This window comes from Salmo salar, chromosome 26 (assembly GCF_965601325.2).
Source record: "Salmo salar chromosome 26, fSalSal1, whole genome shotgun sequence".
NCBI classification, from domain to species: Eukaryota; Metazoa; Chordata; class Actinopteri; order Salmoniformes; family Salmonidae; genus Salmo; species Salmo salar.
The window spans coordinates 49,542,729-49,561,717 of record NC_138316.1 but is presented as its reverse complement, the minus strand read 5'-3'; the positions used below and the strand labels follow the sequence as shown (position 1 = coordinate 49,561,717).

At 47.9% G+C, this 18,989-nt stretch overlaps 1 protein-coding gene across 2 annotated transcripts; it reads left to right on the top strand.

Annotated features, from left to right (window-relative positions):
- The first annotated feature begins 677 nt into the window (after nt 1-677).
- Nucleotides 678-18,541, top strand: LOC106587981 (microtubule-associated tyrosine carboxypeptidase 1). 2 transcript variants are annotated; one of them, XM_082969818.1, is made up of 7 exons: nt 678-857; nt 4,117-5,597; nt 6,275-6,418; nt 9,191-9,323; nt 10,890-11,195; nt 11,440-11,537; nt 11,784-18,541. In XM_082969818.1, exons 2-7 carry the CDS (start codon nt 4,161-4,163, stop codon nt 11,943-11,945), a joined length of 2,280 nt encoding a protein of 759 aa, XP_082825944.1. In that variant the 5' UTR covers nt 678-857; nt 4,117-4,160; the 3' UTR covers nt 11,946-18,541. The 2 variants fall into 2 exon arrangements, with proteins under 2 accessions (XP_082825944.1, XP_082825943.1); XM_082969817.1 differs by lacking the exon at nt 678-857 and adding an exon at nt 864-3,318.
- The last annotated feature ends 448 nt before the right edge of the window (nt 18,542-18,989 follow it).

The following is an 18,989-nucleotide window of genomic DNA, read 5'->3' as shown; positions in this document are numbered from 1 at the left end:
CCTAACAGGTCTATAACTCTGTGAACTTTAACCAACAACCTAACAGGTCTATAACTCTGTGAACTTTAACCAACAACCTAACAGGTCTATAACTCTGTGAACTTTATCCAACAACCTAACAGGTCTATAACTCTGTGAACTTTAACCAACAACCTAACAGGTCTATAACTCTGTGAACTTTAACCAACAACCTAACAGGTCTATAACTCTGTGAACTTTATCCAACAACCTAACAGGTCTATAACTCTGTGAACTTTATCCAACAACCTAACAGGTCTATAACTCTGTGAACTTTATCCAACAACCTAACAGGTCTATAACTCTGTGAACTTTATCCAACAACCTAACAGGTCTATAACTCTGTGAACTTTAACCAACAACCTAACAGGTCTATAACCTTGAACTTTTACCAACAACCTAACAGGTCTATAACTCTGAACTTTAGCCAACAAACTATTTTGACAAACTATTTTGATATCTTGCAAGAATGTTAGAACCAATGCATAATGTACATATGAATGCTGAACAAGCAATTCTCCACCAAAGTTGTTATTGTCAGCAGTGCAGAAGTGAGTCCTACTTTTGACCAGGGAAGAGGAACAGAAATTGAGGGAAGGGCTCTGGCTGGCAAAGTTGTCTTTTCATGGTTGAGTTGTTATATAATAGCTGTTTCTATATAATGAGAGATCAGAACAGAACTCACACACAGAACCAGACCACATCCTCAGAGACCAGAACATCAGAGACCATCTAGACAATACAATCTTCAACATCTCAACCATCTCTGTACCATGAAGACCCTGACTGCTCTACTCCTCCTGGGACTGCTCTGCTCCCTCCATAAGACGTCTGCAGGGGTGTGTGTGTGTGTGTGTGTGTGTGTGTGTGTGTGTGTGTGTGTGTGTGTGTGTGTGTGTATATATCTTGATTTTCTTGTCTTCACCAATTCATTTTTATTTGTTTTCTGAGGTCAAGTGGCAGATTCATGATCTACCGTCTGGGACTGGCAGAGACTGCTGTTTAAAGTCCTACACCACCAGGATGCCTGTCTCTCTCTGGTGGTTTCTGCTGTTTAAAGTCCTACACCACCAGGATGCCTGTCTCTCTCTGGTGGTTTCTGCTGTTTAAAGTCTTACACCACCAGGATGCCTGTCTCTCTCTGGTGGTTTCTGCTGTTTAAAGTCCTACACCACCAGGATGCCTGTCTCTCTCTGGTGGATTCTGCTGTTTAAAGTCCTACACCACCAGGAAGCCTGTCTCTCTCTGGTGGTTTCTGCTGTTTAAAGTCCCCTGTGGCTCAGTTGGTAGAGCATGGTGTTTGCAACACCAGGGTTGTGGGTTCGATTCCCACGGGGGACCATTACGGGGGAAAAAGATGTATGAAATGTATGCATTCACTACTGTAAGTCACTCTGGATAAGAGCATCTGCTAAATGACTAGAATGTAAATGTAAAATATGTATCCTCCTAACTTGAAGGGGTAAGCATAGTAGGCTCTAGACTAGAGTCTAGAGGATCCTATTCTCCAGTATATTAACATATGTATCCTCCTAACTTGAAGGGGTAAGCATGGTAGGCTCTAGACTAGAGTCTAGAGGATCCTATTCTCCAGTATGTTAACATATGTATCCTCCTAACTTGAAGGGGTAAGCATGGTAGACTAGAGTCTAGAGGATCCTATTCTCCAGTATATTAACATATGTATCCTCCTAACTTGAAGGGGTAAGCATGGTAGGCTCTAGACTAGAGTCTAGAGAATCCTATTCTCCAGTATATTAAAATATGTATCGGCAGAGCCACACAATCAGATTGTTGCATTTCAACGGCAAACGAAATCTCAGGAAAATAAATGATAAATAAAAAATATATGAAATAAACACACAATGATATATTAGACAAAGCTTTTTAAACATTTAATTAAAAAGACTGCATGGGGGCTTTATTGAAGACCTTTGGATGGGAAGACTTCTGAGAACAGTTTAACCATAGGCCTATTGACTGATAGATAGAAATACCCAGAGCCTTACAGTGATTTCAGAAAGTATTCAGACCCCTTGACTTTTTCCACATTTTGTTACGTTACAGCTATATTGTAAAATAGATTTTTTTTAAATGTCCCTCATCAATCTACACACAATACCCCATAATGACAAAGCAAAAACAGGTTTAGAATTTTTTTTCTCATTTATAAAAAAAGAAAAACTGAAATATGACATTTACATAAGTATTCAGACCCTTTACTCAGTACTTTGTTGAAGAACCTTTTGCTGCGATTACAGCGTTGAGTCTTCTTGGGTATGACGCTACAACCTTCTCCCCCGATTGCTCAGTTTGGTCAGGCGGCCAGCTCTAGGAAGAGTTTTGGTGGTTCCAAACTTCTTCTATTTAAGAATGATGGAGGCCACTGTGTTCTTGGTGACCTTCAAAGCTGCAGAAATGTTTTGGTAGCCTTCCCCAGATCTGTGCCTCGACACCATCCTGTCTCGGAGCTCTATGGACAATTCCTTCAACCTCATGTCTTGGTTTTGCTCTGACATGCACTGTCAACTGTGGGACCTTATATAGACAGGTGTGTGCCTTTCCAAATCATGTCCAATCAATTGAATTTACCACAGGTGGACTCCAATCAAGTTCTAGAAACATCTCAAGGATGATCAATGGAAACAGGATGCACCTGAGCTCAATTTCAAGTCTCATAGCAAAGGGTCCGAATACTTATGTAAATAAGGTATTTCTATTTTTTGATAAATTTGCAAAGATTTTTTTTAAACGGTTTTTAATTTGTCATGGGGTATTGTGTGTAGTAGATTGCTGAGATGTGTTGTTGTTGTCATTTAATCCATTTTCTAATATGGCTGTAACGTAAAGAATTCTGGAAAAGTAATGGGGTCTGAATACTTTCCGAAGGCAATGTATATCTCAATATATGGATTTCACTATAAGGACTCTAACCGTTATAATTACGTGGGGCTTATATGAACCTCGGGGAACGTAGCCTACGTGCTCCTCATTGCTCGGTTATCTCGGAGATGTGCCACGTGCGTAAGGACGCAGGATAGCGGCACGCACTGCGCATGGCACTTTCTCGTTCATCAGCTGTGCCACCGCGTCATATCTTCCAACACAGTCCGAACTTCCTCGCATGCCTCTCCGGCAGCCCATCCACTATAGCTGCTCATATCCAATGAGCATTTTTCACCGGGCGCCACCGGAAACCTTCCCGCGGCTCATTGTGGAGAGCACAAGCAGAGCTGGGCGTCATCATGAATTAAAGAAAAGCCTGCATTTACAAATCTGATCACCAAACCCCGCTGCAAGGTAAAAAACATTTATGAATACGATTATTGGAGTTTCGGTTATTGTCTTGTTTCATTCATCCTCGATGTATTATCTGATTCTGGAGATCAGATCAGAAGAAAACTACACATGTTGATAGAAAACCGTTATTTTGTCGATTCATCCTTTACTGTTATTGAATACAATATATTGACAATTATGGCTATTGGCATGACTATAATAATAATACGGTGTCATAAAAACGGTTTGCTGTACTCAACAACAGACTATTTGTTCCATTACATTACGACAATGTCACAATAACGGAGCGATATCCTGCAAATTTGTATGCAATAGACTTTGGTGGTCCAAATGGATATGAAACCTCAAAACACAGCAGAAGTCGCGATCGCCTTGTTTAAATATAGACTACATATGTAGTAGGCTAAACATCTATATGATTCGGATCTTTTGTTTTTGTTTGAAGTCATTACTAGTCCCATATATGGGATGACTAGAGCCCGTCCCGCCGTCCCGACCACCTAGTTTCGTATTCAGCAGCACAGAATCCCCGCCCCTGACCGAGCCCTGTCTATGTTGCAGGCAGGCCGATTCAAATCGGAAGTATACTTGTGCAATCAGACCGTTGGACATGTGTTTGTCCCTGTCCAGATGGCTCCTAGGCCATTCATGGATTCATGTAATCCAGTTAAAGCAGTGGCACAAATGATTTTGAACTTGTAAGCTATTCATGACACAAGCACTGACTGCATAAAAAGGTCATACCAATCAATGGGTAATTTGTGACAGACCAAAAAGCTGACCATCTTGTGTTTGCAGTGTGGTGTGGTTGGACCAGCAGCAGCGGAGCTGGTGCAGCGGAGATGGTTTTGGACCCGGGTGAGGACTGTATGGATCGGACAGACGTCGACGAGGTCGGAGGGGGCAGCAGCACCACAGACCTGACGGGTCCAGAACCAAGACCGGAACCTCGCAAAACCACCACCAACACCAGACTAGAAAACACCAGCCCAGAGCCTCCCAAAACCACCACCAACACCAGACTAGAAAACACCAGCCCAGAGCCTCCCAAAACCACCACCAACACCAGACTAGAAAACACCAGCCCAGAGCCTCCCAAAACCACCACCAACACCAGACTAGAAAACACCAGCCCAGAGCCTCCCAAAACCACCACCAACACCAGACTAGAAAATACCAGCCCAGAGCCTCCCAAAACCACCACCAACACCAGACTAGAAAACACCAGCCCAGAGCCTCCCAAAACCACCACCAACACCAGACTAGAAAACACCAGCCCAGAGCCTCCCAAAACCACCACCAACACCAGACTAGAAAACACCAGCCCAGAGCCTCCCAAAACCACCACCAACACCAGACTAGAAAACACCAGCCCAGAGCCTCCCAAAACCACCACCAACACCAGACTAGAAAACACCAGCCCAGAGCCTCCCAAAACCACCACCAACACCACCACTAGAACAGAAGAGATCAGACAGGACACTACCAAAACCACCAAAAGAACAGAGGAACCAACAGCGGACCCTCCCACCACCACCAACACTAGGCTCCACGCCAGGACAAGCAGTGTCACCAAGAGGGAGCGGGTATCCAACTCCCACAATGGACCCCAGCCTCAACCTCAGTCGTTGGTGGCAGATGTCAGCCTTACCCCCAGCCCTAGGACCAGTGTTGGCTCCTCTACCAACTCCTCTCACTCAGTCTTGCCATACGATGGACCGGTTGTCTCTCTGCGGCGGGACGTCACCATGGCAACGGCCTCGTCTCGGAATAAGGTGGCGACCAGACCCACTCTCCGCCGGCCCCTCAGCCTGGACGTGACGCCTCTGCGCCTCCGTGGCTCCGAGCCCGCGCTGGACCGCAGGGTCCTTCAGCCCCCCTGGCGCAGCGCTGGTGGCCCCTCCACTGCCCCCTCGCCCCCAGCACGCTCCCTCACCAGCCCCAGCCTGGGCCCCGGAGGCTGGATGCGCCGCAGCGAGAGCACCTGTACCGTCAACAACTCCTCAATGGGCCTCCGGGCCACCAGGGGGCGTATGCGTCCAGCCACCTCCCTTCCCCACATTGCCCGGGGGTTTGGAGGGGCCTCCCCGCTGCCCTTGCCCTCCACACCGCGAGGCCCCTGTCTCCTTGTGGCCCTAAGACCCATTAACCTAGACCAGGAGAGGCAGGCCTTCTTCCAGTCTGACTATAAATACGACCCCCAGTTTGAGTACTCGACCCCGGAGCCCAGCACTGTGCTGGAGAAATACAGAGATGGATCTGACCTCTTCCTCGCACAGGTAGGCCTCTTTGTCTGGCAAAGATATTAGATGATAGGAAGTTAACCCACTCTGGGGATTTCTGCATTTTTAGTTATTATGTTTGTTTTGTGGCAAATTAACTTGAAATGTCTTCCTCCTGACATATTGTATCTTAATAAACTCTCTCTGGATGATTCGCTCTCTCTCTCTCTCTCTCTGGGTGTTTCTCTCTCTGTCTCTCAATTTCAATTTAAGGGGCTTTATTGGCATGGGAAACATATGTTTACATTGCCAAAGCAAATGCCACAGTAAACTCTCTCCCTCCCGCCCTCCCTCTCTCTCTCTCTCTCTCCCTCCCGCCCTCCCTCTCTCTCTCTCTCTCTCTCTCCCTCCCTCTCTCACTCGCTCTCTCTGGGTGTTTCTCTCTCCCTCCCTCTCTCTCTGGGTGTTTCTCTCCCTCTCTCCCTCCCTCCCGCCCCCCCTCTCTCTCTCTCTCCCTCCCTCACTCCCTCTCTCACTCGCTCTCTCTGGGTGTTTCTCTCTCCCTCCCTCCCTCTCTCTCTGGGTGTTTCTCTCCCTCCCTCCCTCCCCTCCCTCCCTCCCTCCCTCCCTCCCTCCCTCCCTCCCTCCCTCCCTCCCTCCCTCTCTGGTTGTTTCTCTCCCTCCCTCTCTCTCTCTCTCTCTCTCTCTCTCTCTCTCTCTCTCTCTCTCTACAGGCTGTTGGGATTATGGAGTGTATTCTGAGGAAGTTTGGTAACTATGAGAACTTTGAGGAAGTGACGGGAGGAAGTATTTTACCAAAGAGTCGAGTCTGGGCTGCTGCACGCAAGTACCTGCAAAAGGAGAACTGTGTAGGAGAGGTGAGTGAGGTTTCACATGTTACGTGTGGTGTGTTGGAGGGTTGGTGTGTTACGGGTAGTGTATTTGAGGGTTGGTGTGTTACGGGTAGTGTATTTGAGGGTTGGTGTGTTGCGGGTAGTGTATTTGAGGGTTGGTGTGTTGCGGGTAGTGTATTTGAGGGTTGGTGTGTTACGGGTAGTATATTTGAGGGTTGGTGTGTTATGGGTAGTGTATTTGAAGGTTGGTGTGTTACGGGTAGTGTATTTGAGGGTTGGTGTGTTACGGGTAGTGTATTTGAGGGTTGGTGTGTTACGGGTAGTGTATTTGAGGGTTGGTGTGTTGCGGGTAGTGTATTTAAGGGTTGGTGTATTACGAGTAGTGTGTTTGAGGGTTGGTGTGTTACGGGTAGTGTATTTGAGGGTTGGTGTGTTATGGGTAGTGTATTTGAGGGTTGGTGTGTTACGGGTAGTCTATTTGAGGGTTGGTGTGTTATGGGTAGTGTATTTGAGGGTTGGTGTGTTACGGGTAGTGTATTTGAGGGTTGGTGTGTTGCGGGTAGTGTATTTGAGGGTTGGTGTGTTACACTAGTGTATTTGAGGGTTGGTGTGTTACGGGTAGTGTATTTGAGGGTTGGTGTGTTACGGGTAGTGTATTTGAGGGTTGGTGTGTTACACTAGTGTATTTGAGGGTTGGTGTGTTACGGGTAGTGTATTTGAGGGTTGGTGTGTTGCGGGTAGTGTATTTGAGGGTTGGTGTGTTACAGGTAGTGTGTTTGAGGGTTGGTGTGTTACACTAGTGTATTTGAGGGTTGGTGTGTTGCGGGTAGTATATTTGAGGGTTGGTGTGTTGCGGGTAGTGTATTTGAGGGTTGGTGTGTTACGGGTAGTGTGTTTGAGGGTTGGTGTGTTACACTAGTGTATTTGAGGGTTGGTGTGTTACGGGTAGTGTATTTGAGGGTTGGTGTGTTGCGGGTAGTGTATTTGAGGGTTGGTGTGTTACAGGTAGTGTGTTTGAGGGTTGGTGTGTTACGGGAAGTGTATTTGAGGGTTGGTGTGTTACGGGTAGTGTGTTTGAGGGTTGGTGTGTTGCGGGTAGTGTATTTGAGGGTTGGTGTGTTACACTAGTGTATTTGAGGGTTGGTGTGTTACAGGTAGTGTGTTTGAGGGTTGGTGTGTTACGGGTAGTGTATTTGAGGGTTGGTGTGTTACGGGTAGTGTGTTTGAGGGTTGGTGTGTTGTGGGTAGTGTATTTGAGGGTTGGTGTGTTACGGGTAGTGTATTTGAGGGTTGGTGTGTTACGGGTAGTGTATTTGAGGGTTGGTGTGTTACACTAGTGTATTTGAGGGTTGGTGTGTTACAGGTAGTATATTTGAGGGTTGGTGTGTTGCGGGTAGTGTATTTGAGGGTTGGTGTGTTACACTAGTGTATTTGAGGGTTGGTGTGTTACAGGTAGTATATTTGAGGGTTGGTGTGTTGCGGGTAGTGTGATTGAGGGTTGGTGTGTTACACTAGTGTATTTGAGGGTTGGTGTGTTACAGGTAGTATATTTGAGGGTTGGTGTGTTACGGGTAGTGTATTTGAGGGTTGGTGTGTTACGGGTAGTGTATTTGAGGGTTGGTGTGTTACGGGTAATGTCTTTGAGGGTTGGTGTGTTGCGGGTAGTGTGTTTGAGGGTTGGTGTGTTGCGGGTAGTGTATTTGAGGGTTGGTGTGTTGCGGGTAGTGTATTTGAGGGTTGGTGTGTTGCGGGAAGTGTATTTGAGGGTTGGTGTGTTACGGGTAGTGTGTTTGAGGGTTGGTGTGTTACGGGTAGTGTATTTGAGGGTTGGTGTGTTATATGTAGTGTAGTGGAGGACAGCTTATAACAATGGTTGGATTGATGATGATGATGAAGGTAATGATGATAACCTTGTGTAGGTGATGGTGGTCTGTGTGATGATGAAGAGTATGGTGTTAACTTTGTCTAGGTGGTGGTGATCTGTGTGACAAAGATGATGAAGAGTATGGTGTTAACTTTGTCTAGGTGGTGGTGTGTCTGTCTGAGGAGCTGCTGTCCCAGGCGGTGATGATGATGATGATGATGATGAAGAGTATGGTGTTAACTTTGTCTAGGTGGTGGTGTGTCTGTCTGAGGAGCTGCTGTCCCAGGCGGTGATGATGATGATGATGAAGAGTATGGTGTTAACTTTGTCTAGGTGGTGGTGTGTCTGTCTGAGGAGCTGCTGTCCCAGGCGGTGATGATGATGATGATGATGAAGAGTATGGTGTTAACTTTGTCTAGGTGGTGGTGTGTCTGTCTGAGGAGCTGCTGTCCCAGGCGGTGATGATGATGATGATGAAGAGTATGGTGTTAACTTTGTCTAGGTGGTGGTGTGTCTGTCTGAGGAGCTGCTGTCCCAGGCGGTGATGATGATGATGATGAAGAGTATGGTGTTAACTTTGTCTAGGTGGTGGTGTGTCTGTCTGAGGAGCTGCTGTCCCAGGCGGTGATGATGATGATGATGAAGAGTATGGTGTTAACTTTGTCTAGGTGGTGGTGTGTCTGTCTGAGGAGCTGCTGTCCCAGGCGGTGATGATGATGATGATGATGAAGAGTATGGTGTTAACTTTGTCTAGGTGGTGGTGTGTCTGTCTGAGGAGCTGCTGTCCCAGGCGGTGATGATGATGATGATGATGAAGAGTATGGTGTTAACTTTGTCTAGGTGGTGGTGTGTCTGTCTGAGGAGCTGCTGTCCCAGGCGGTGGTGATGATGATGATGATGATGATGAAGAGTATGGTGTTAACTTTGTCTAGGTGGTGGTGTGTCTGTCCGAGGAGCTGCTGTCCCAGGCGGTGATGATGGTGGAGAGTTGTCGTCCCACTCTGACTATCAACCTGTCTGGAGCACGACAACACTGGCTGGAGGGCATGCTCAGGCATGAGATAGGTACAGTACGCTGACTGCACCATACAGCATGTTTTTACTGTGTGGGGGATCTGTGATGGGGGATGGGGGATCTGTGATGGGGAATGTGGGGTGTGTGGTGGGGGATGGGGAATCTGTGATGGGGATGTGGGATCTGTGATGGGGGATGTGGGGTGTGTGGTGGGGGATGGGGAATCTGTGATGGGGATGTGGGATCTGTGATGGGGAATGTGGGGTGTGTGGTGGGGGATGGGGAATCTGTGATGGGGATGTGGGATCTGTGATGGGTGTGTGGTGGGGGATGGGGAATCTGTGATGGGGATGTGGGATCTGTGATGGGGGATGTGGGGTGTGTGGTGGGGGATGGGGAATGTGTGGTGTGGGGGATGGGGGATCTGTGATGTGGGGTGTGGGATAGGGGATGTGGGGGATGGGATGATGAAGAGTAGAGGGGATGGGGGATGTGTGGTGGGGGATGGGGAATGTGTGGTGTGGGGCATGGGGATCTGTGATGGGGGATGTGGGGTGTGTGGTGGGGGATGGGGGATCTGTGATGGGGATGTGGGATCTGTGATGGGGGATGTGGGGTGTGTGGTGGGGGATGGGGAATCTGTGATGGGGATGTGGGATCTGTGGTGGGGGATGGGGGATCTGTGATGGGGATGTGGGATCTGTGATGGGGGATGTGGGGTGTGTGGTGGGGGATGGGGAATCTGTGATGGGGATGTGGGATCTGTGATGGGGGATGTGGGGTGTGTGGTGGGGGATGGGGAATCTGTGATGGGGATGGGGGATGTGGGGTGTGTGGTGGGGGATGGGGAATCTGTGATGGGGATGTGGGATCTGTGATGGGGGATGTGGGATCTGTGATGGGGGATGTGGGGTGTGTGGTGGGGGATGGGGAATGTGTGGTGTGGGGGATGGGGGATCTGTGATGTGGGGTGTGGGATAGGGGGTGTGGGGTATGGGATGATGAAGAGTAGGGGGGATGGGGGATGTGTGGTGGGGGATGGGGAATGTGTGGTGTGGGGGATGGGGAACGTGAGGTGTGGGACGTGGGTGTGGGACGTGTGGGATGTGTGGTGTGGGATGGGGGGTGTGGGATGGGGGTGTGGGATGGGGGGTGGGGGGTGTAGGATGGGGGTGTGGGATGTGGATGTGGGGTGGGGGATGTGTGATGTGGGGTGGGGATGTGTGAAATGGGGATGTGGGGTGGGGATGTGTGAAATGGGGATGTGGGGTGGGGATGTGGGGTGGGGATGTGGGGTGGGGATGTGTGATGTGGGGATGTGGGGTGGGGATGTGGGGTGGGGATGTGTGATGTGGGGATGTGGGGTGGGGGATGTGTGATGTGGGGTGGGGATGTGTGATGTGGGGTGGGGATGTGTGATGTGGGGATGTGGGGTGGGGACGTGGGTTGGGTGATGGGGGATATGTGATGTGGGGTGGGGATATGTGATGTGGGGTGGGGATGTGGGTATCATCCACACAGCATCATAAATTAGTTCTGAGTTATAATTTGCGTGTTCTACCAGGTACACAGTGCCTCAATACATCCCCATGTTATTCCATCTCTGTCCCTCCCAGGAACCCACTACCTTCGAGGTGTGAACAACAACCTCCAGCCTTGGTCCACTTCCGCAGGCAGGAAGCAGTATGGCCTCAAACCGGCCAATCCCACGGAAGAAGGCCTGGCCAGCCTGCACAGTGTGTTGCTACGGAAACAGCCCTACCTGTGGCGCGCCGCTCTGCTCTACTACACGGTGTATCACGCCACCAGGATGAGCTTCAGCCAGCTCTTCAGCCACATCGCTCAGTTCGTCCAGGATCCCGCGGTGCGCTGGGAGTACTGCCTCAGAGCCAAGAGGGGACAGACGGACACCTCGCAGCCTGGTGAGTGTGTGTGTGTGTGTGTGTGTGTGTGTGTGTGTGTGTGTGTGTGTGTGTGTGTGTGTGTGTGTGTGTGTGTGTGTGTGTGTGTCGTGTGTGTGTGTGTGTGTGTCGTGTGAATACACTAACCACTGCACATGTACCAGTAGTAGATCTATGCACCCCAAAAAAATCAGACTTATTATTATTTCTTTTAATTTAAGGTGGTCTATGTGTTGACTTGATTGTTTGTGTGGTTGTGAATCAGGCTGTTTCAGTAAAGATCAAGTGTACCTGGACGGAATCCTCAGGATTCTACGACATCGGAGGAACATCGACTTCAAGATGCTGACCTCGCTAGGCAAGGTCAGTCATCATCCTCCCGTACAGGATCGGTTCATGTTTATTTCTCCCCACGGTGATGACATATAGTTTGGTTGTTTCATGTTTCCTTTTTGCAGCAAAAAAGCTGAATTGTAGTTTCTACATACCTCATAAGTAGAGCACAGACAGGGCTGTTGTAATATCAGATCGGGTTAGAAAGAGGTTGAGTCTGTGAATTTTCCACCGATGTGATGATGACGTTAAACTATCCTTCTTCTGGCCCTCCAGGTGTCGTTTGAGGACGTGGAAAGGCTACGGCACATCGCCGTCCTCCGCCGGACCAGAATCCCTCACTTCATGCAGGACCAGGAGAAATACCTTCAGCATCTGGACCACATTGTCACGGTCAACGAACTGAGCGACGCTCAGCTTAGAGAACTCCTTCCCTGATTCAACATGTAGAATGGTCGGGAAATGAATAGAAAATGGCGGATGATGTTCGGTGGTCAGAGGCGTTAAGAATGGTCACCTGCTGCTAATTACTTCTGGTCAGCGTGGTCTGTTTTCCCCTTGACTGACTGACTCCCTCTGGTCTAGACTGGCCATACCATCGTTGACTGACTCCCTCTGGTCTAGACTGGCCATACCATACTTGACTGACTGACTCCCTCTGGTCTAGACTGGCCATACCATCCTTGACTGACTAACTCCCTCTGGTCTAGACTGGCCATCCCATCCTTGACTGACTAACTCCCTCTGGTCTAGACTGGCCATACCATCCTTGACTGACTAACTCCCTCTGGTCTAGACTGGCCCTACCATCCTTGACTGACTGACTCCCTCTGGTCTAGACTGGCCATCCCATCCTTGACTGACTAACTCCCTCTGGTCTAGACTGGCCATACCATCCTTGACTGACTAACTCCCTCTGGTCTAGACTGGCCCTACCATCCTTGACTGACTGACTCCCTCTGGTCTAGACTGGCCATACCATCCTTGACTGACTGACTCCCTCTGGTCTAGACTGGCCATACCATCCTTGACTGACTGACTCCCTCTGGTCTAGACTGACCATCCCATCCTTGACTGACTGACTCCCTCTGGTCTAGACTGGCCACCCCATCCTTGACTGACTGACTCCCTCTGGTCTAGACTGGCCATACCATCCTTGACTGACTGACTCCCTCTGGTCTAGACTGGCCATCCCATCCTTGACTGACTGACTCCCTCTGGTCTAGACTGTCCATACCATCCTTGACTGACTCCCTCTGGTCTAGACTGGCTATCCCATCCTTGACTGACTCCCTCTGGTCTAGACTGGCCATACCATCCTTGACTGACTGACTCCCTCTGGTCTAGACTGGCCATACCATCCTTGACTAACTCCCTCTGGTCTAGACTGGCCATCCCATCCTTGACTGACTCCCTCTGGTCTAGACTGGCCATACCATCCTTGACTGACTGACTCCCTCTGGTCTAGACTGGCCATACCATCCTTGACTGACTGACTCCCTCTGGTCTAGACTGGCCATCCCATCCTTGACTGACTGACTCCCTCTGGTCTAGACTGGCCATCCCATCCTTGACTGACTAACTCCCTCTGGTCTAGACTGGCCATCCCATCCTTGACTGACTAACTCCCTCTGGTCTAGACTGGCCATCCCATCCTTGACTGACTCCCTCTGGTCTAGACTGGCCATCCCATCCTTGACTGACTGACTCCCTCTGGTCTAGACTGGCCATCCCATCCTTGACTAACTCCCTCTGGTCTAGACTGGCCATACCATCCTTGACTAACTCCCTCTGGTCTAGACTGGCCATCCCATCCTTGACTGACTCCCTCTGGTCTAGACTGGCCATCCCATCCTTGACTGACTCCCTCTGGTCTAGACTGGCCATCCCATCCTTGACTGACTGACTTCCTCTGGTCTAGACTGGCCATACCATCCTTGACTGACTAACTCCCTCTGGTCTAGACTGGCCATCCCATCCTTGACTAACTCCCTCTGGTCTAGACTGGCCATACCATCCTTGACTGACTCCCTCTGGTCTAGACTGGCCATCCCATCCTTGACTGACTGACTCCCTCTGGTCTAGACTGGCCACCCCATCCTTGACTGACTGACTTCCTCTGGTCTAGACTGGCCATACCATCCTTGACTGACTGACTCCCTCTGGTCTAGACTGGCCATCCCATCCTTGACTGACTGACTCCCTCTGGTCTAGACTGGCCATCCCATCCTTGACTGACTCCCTCTGGTCTAGACTGGCCATACCATCCTTGACTGACTGACTCCCTCTGGTCTAGACTGGCCATCCCATCCTTGACTGACTCCCTCTGGTCTAGACTGGCCATACCATCCTTGACTGACTCCCTCTGGTCTAGACTGGCCATCCCATCCTTGACTGACTGACTCCCTCTGGTCTAGACTGGCCATCCCATCCTTGACTGACTGACTCCCTCTGGTCTAGACTGGCCACCCCATCCTTGACTGACTGACTCCCTCTGGTCTAGACTGGCCATCCCATCCTTGACTGACTGACTCCCTCTGGTCTAGACTGGCTATCCCATCCTTGACTGACTGACTCCCTCTGGTCTAGACTGGCCATCCCATCCTTGAATGACTGCCTCTGGTCTAGACTGGCCATACCATCCTTGAATGACTCCCTCTGGTCTAGACTGGCCATACCATCCTTGACTGACTAACTCCCTCTGGTCTAGACTGGCCATCCCATCCTTGACTGACTCCCTCTGGTCTAGACTGGCCATACCATCCTTGAATGACTCCCTCTGGTCTAGACTGGCCATCCCATCCTTGACTGACTCCCTCTGGTCTAGACTGGCCCTAATCCTCCCAAGTGTCATTCATCACTCTGCTGTTGGAAAGCCCTGGAAATGAAGGCTAGTGTCCGACAGACAGAGTGTGTGGAACGAACAGATCAACACTCAGATCATATCTACTACGCTTGGATCATATTCACTATGGCTGAGTCCTAAACGGCACCCTATTCTCTGTATAGAGCCCTATGGACCCAGGTCAAAAGTAGCACACTACCCTATGGACCCTGGTCAAAAGTAGTGCACTACCCTATGGACCCTGGTCAAAAGTAGAGCACTACCCTATGGACCCTGGTCAAAAGTCGTGCACTATAAAGGGAACAGGCTGCCATGTGGGATGCATCCTATATCATGGTCATACAGTCCAACAAGTCAGTGGATTGTTGTGATTACAGCAGTCCTGCAGGGAAACAGAACGGTTCTTCTGATACTTGGTTGATGTCTACCTTGGGTTCATATTCAACCCCCTGGATGATGTCTACCTTGGGTTCATATTCAACCCCCTGGATGATATCTACCTTGGGTTCATATTCAACCCCCTGGATGATGTCTACCTTGGGTTCATATTCAACCCCCTGGATGATGTCTACCTTGGGTTCATATTCAACCCCCTGGATGATATCTACCTTGGGTTCATATTCAACCCCCTGGATGATGTCTACCTTGGGTTCATATTCAACCCCCTGGATGATGTCTACCTTGGGTTCATATTCAAACCCCTGGATGATATCTACCTTGGGTTCATATTCAAACCCCAGGATGATGTCTACCTTGGGTTCATATTCAACCCCCTGGATGATGTCTACCTTGGGTTCATATTCAACCCCCTGGATGATATGTCCGTCTGTATGGACCATATACTGTACGTCACATAACTACATTTCCAGTGAACGTCACATATATCCAATGCATGTCTTTGAGGCATTTTCATTAGGTTACTGCTGCTGCAGTTCCCATTCCCTTGCCTTTACTCACATTCAAGTTACCTTAATATTGGAACCCAGGGGCCCGCAGTGATTTTATTTGGTCCCCCCAATTTTTTTTTAACATATTGTTGGACATAATATACTATAAAAACACCAGCAAATCAGCTGCAAGTGATTATAATTTTGGAAATCTGTTCTAAAGTATTCCCACACATAACAGAGATATATGTGATCATATACAAATGTAAGGTTTGAAATTATTTATGTTTTAGTCAAATATATCTGTTGTGGCTTCTTGTGGTCAATTTGCAGTCTATAAATAATTTCTAATTATGTTTCCAAACCTCAGAACATCTGCTGAAGAATATAAAAATTGTCCTGCAGCTGAATCTAGTTGATGTTTCCTGCTGTAACCACTAGCTAACCTGGCTACAAGGTTGAGCTCAATTCCATTTCACTTCAGGAAGTACACTGAAATTCCAATTCTCTTCAATAAGTAACATTTGGAATTTGGTTTACTTTCTCTATTGACTGGAATTGAAATGGAATAGAGCCCAAGCCTGTCTGGCTGTATCATATAAATACCCACTGGGCAAGAACAACCTTATTACATCATTTCAACCAGAAAAATGATCTGTGATGAAATTGAATCAATGTGGAAAACTGATTGGATTAGAAAGTTATCGACGTATGGGAATTTAGTCTATCTTACACCCATCTTTTAACCTAAATCCAATGACATCGTGGCATTTTTAGTTAATTTCACATTGGATTCATGTTAGTTGACGACTCAACCAAATGTCAATCAAAACTAGACATTGAACTGACGTCTGTACCCAGCGGGTACATTCTCCTCACGTACATAGCCAACATTTTACCACTGTACATAGCCAACATTATACCTCTGTACATAGCCTACATTATACCACTGCAGCCCATGTCTGTGTAAAACTGTGCTTCTGCTTCTTATACCTCTGTAAACAACCACAGGGTCATGTAATGGATTTGTAAGTTATTTAATTTGTTTTTATTTTTCAGGACAAAAACAATGAATGTCTATGGTATTAGTTTTGTATCTCCTTTTTGTGGAGCTGATTGTTTTAAGCCTTTAGCTTTGCTAAAAAGAACATCAAGGAGCCCTCAGATCTACTCCAGAACCCAGGTAAAGAACACCAAGGAGCCCTCAGTTCTACTCCAGAACACAGGTAAAGAACACCAAGGAGCCCTCAGATCTACTCCAGAACCCAGGTAAAGAACACCAAGGAGCACTCAGTTCTACTCCAGAACCCAGGTAAAGAACACCAAGGAGCCCTCAGTTCTACTCCAGAACCCAGGTAAAGAACACCAAGGAGCACTCAGTTCTACTCCAGAACCCAGGTAAAGAACACCAAGGAGCCCTCAGTTCTACTCCAGAACCCAGGTAAAGAACACCAAGGAGCCCTCAGTTCTACTCCAGAACCCAGGTAAAGAACACCAAGGAGCCCTCAGATCTACTCCAGAACCCAGGTAAAGAACACCAAGGAGCCCTCAGTTCTATTCCAGAACCCAGGTAAAGAACACCAAGGAGCCCTCAGTTCTACTCCAGAACCCAGGTAAAGAACACCAAGGAGCCCTCAGTTCTACTCCAGAACCCAGGTAAAGAACACCAAGGAGCCCTCAGTTCTACTCCAGAACCCAGGTAAAGAACACCAAGGAGCCCTCAGTTCTACTCCAGAACCCAGGTAAAGAACACCAAGGAGCCCTCAGTTCTACTCCAGAACCCAGGTAAAGAACACCAAGGAGCCCTCAGTTCTACTCCAGAACCCAGGTAAAGAACACCAAGGAGCCCTCAGTTCTACTCCAGAACCCAGGTAAAGAACATCAAGGAGCCCTCAGTTCTACTCCAGAACCCAGGTAAAGAACACCAAGGAGCCCTCAGTTCTACTCCAGAACCCAGGTAAAGAACACCAAGGAGCCCTCAGTTCTATTCCAGAACACAGGTAAAGAACACCAAGGAGCACTCAGTTCTATTCCAGAACACAGGAGAAGAACACCAAGGAGCCCTCAGTTCTATTCCAGAACCCAGGTAAAGAACACCAAGGAGCACTCAGTTCTATTCCAGAACACAGGTAAAGAACACCAAGGAGCCCTCAGTTCTATTCCAGAACACAGGTAAAGAACACCAAGGACCACTCAGTTCTATTCCAGAACACAGGTAAAGAACACCAAGGAGCACTCAGTTCTACTCCAGAACACAGGTAAAGAACACCAAGGAGCACTCAGTTCTATTCCAGAACACAGGTAAAGAACACCAAGGACCACTCAGTTCTATTCCAGAACACAGGAGAAGAACACCAAGGAGCCCTCAGTTCTATTCCAGAACACAGGTAAAGAACACCAAGGAATTATTTTCAGAACCCAGGCAAGAAGACTAAAACTATCGAGTGCCGATAGACATTCTGACTGGTCTGGATGTTAAAAGAAATCTTCCCTGGGATTAGTTTTTACCACTATTTTACAACACATGTATCTTATTGTGTGGTTAAATCAGAGCCAGTTCTGATTGTTATTTTGTTGTGTTGAGCGAGAGCTCCCTTGGTGGGCTTCAAGCTCCCTTGATATCAGCGCTACTGTATTAATGTGATGTGACTGAGCTGAAGGCCTGAGCTTCCCTTGCCTCCGCCTCACATGGGATCTTTTGCCTTCTATGCCAGGTTCATGAACGTTATAGGCCACGTTCCCCTGCTCAGACGTTGCTTGCATCAACCAATGGTTGCGTGCCACGTCATTGACTGTGCCGTTGGGAATAGCTGATAGGTAAAACACCTATCCAGGCGTTGTAAGATCTGGCATGCGTCAGCAACGTCTGGCCAGAGGAACACACCCTTATAAAGGACAGGCCACTGAGATACGCTACCATGCCAACCTTAATTCATACTGTCAGGCAGCCAAAACTGACTAATCACAGCAGCTTCCTCCTTTCCTATGTTTGACATGGCACATGCGTGATTGGCTTTAGAGGAGAAAGGTGGTGTTGTGGGCGTGCCTTAGATGGGTTTTGATTAGAACTCACCTGGGCTGCGTTCAGTAGGGCACTACGTTGTGGAATTGTGTCAGCTCTATTCATAGCATTTCTATCTGCAGTGTTCAGTGTATTACAACCTGCTGAAGTTAGACTTCTGTAGACTGCATTTTAATCATCACTCTTTTGTCATTTGTATTGCATGAATGTTGCACATTTTATGTTCTGGAAATAATCTGGGATTTCCAGATTATTTATTAAAACAACACATTAAAACTGACGTCGTCTATAACTTTCTATCATTTACATTTTGGAATGTATTAGATACTGATCTGAGAATTGTTCATATTTTGACTTAGGTAGAGCGCATTCGGAAAGAATTCAGACCCCTTGATTTTTGCCACATTTTATTACGTTAGCTTTATTCTAAAATTGATTAAAGAAAGAAAGAAAATCCTCAATCTACAGACAATAACCCATAATGAAAAAGCAAAAACAGTGACATTCTCTAATTTATTAAAAATTAAAAACAGATTTACCTAAGTATTCAGACCCTTTGCAATGAGACTCAACATTGAGCTCATTGATCATCCTTGAGATGTTTCTACAACTTGGAGTCCACCTGTGGTAAATTCAACTGATTGGACATGAAAGGCACACACCTGTCTATATAAAAAGGTCCCACAGTTGACAGCGCATGTCAGAGCAAAAACCAAGCCATGAGGTCG

Bases quoted from the DNA above. Each gene is read 5' to 3' on its own strand.
- LOC106587981 (XM_082969818.1), top strand. From the start codon at position 4,161: ATGGTTTTGGACCCGGGTGAGGACTGTATGGATCGGACAGACGTCGAC. The intron at 6,419-9,190 runs GTGAGTGAGGTT...AACTTTGTCTAG, and splicing joins AGGAGAACTGTGTAGGAGAG to GTGGTGGTGTGTCTGTCCGA. The intron at 11,538-11,783 runs GTCAGTCATCAT...CTGGCCCTCCAG, and splicing joins TGCTGACCTCGCTAGGCAAG to GTGTCGTTTGAGGACGTGGA.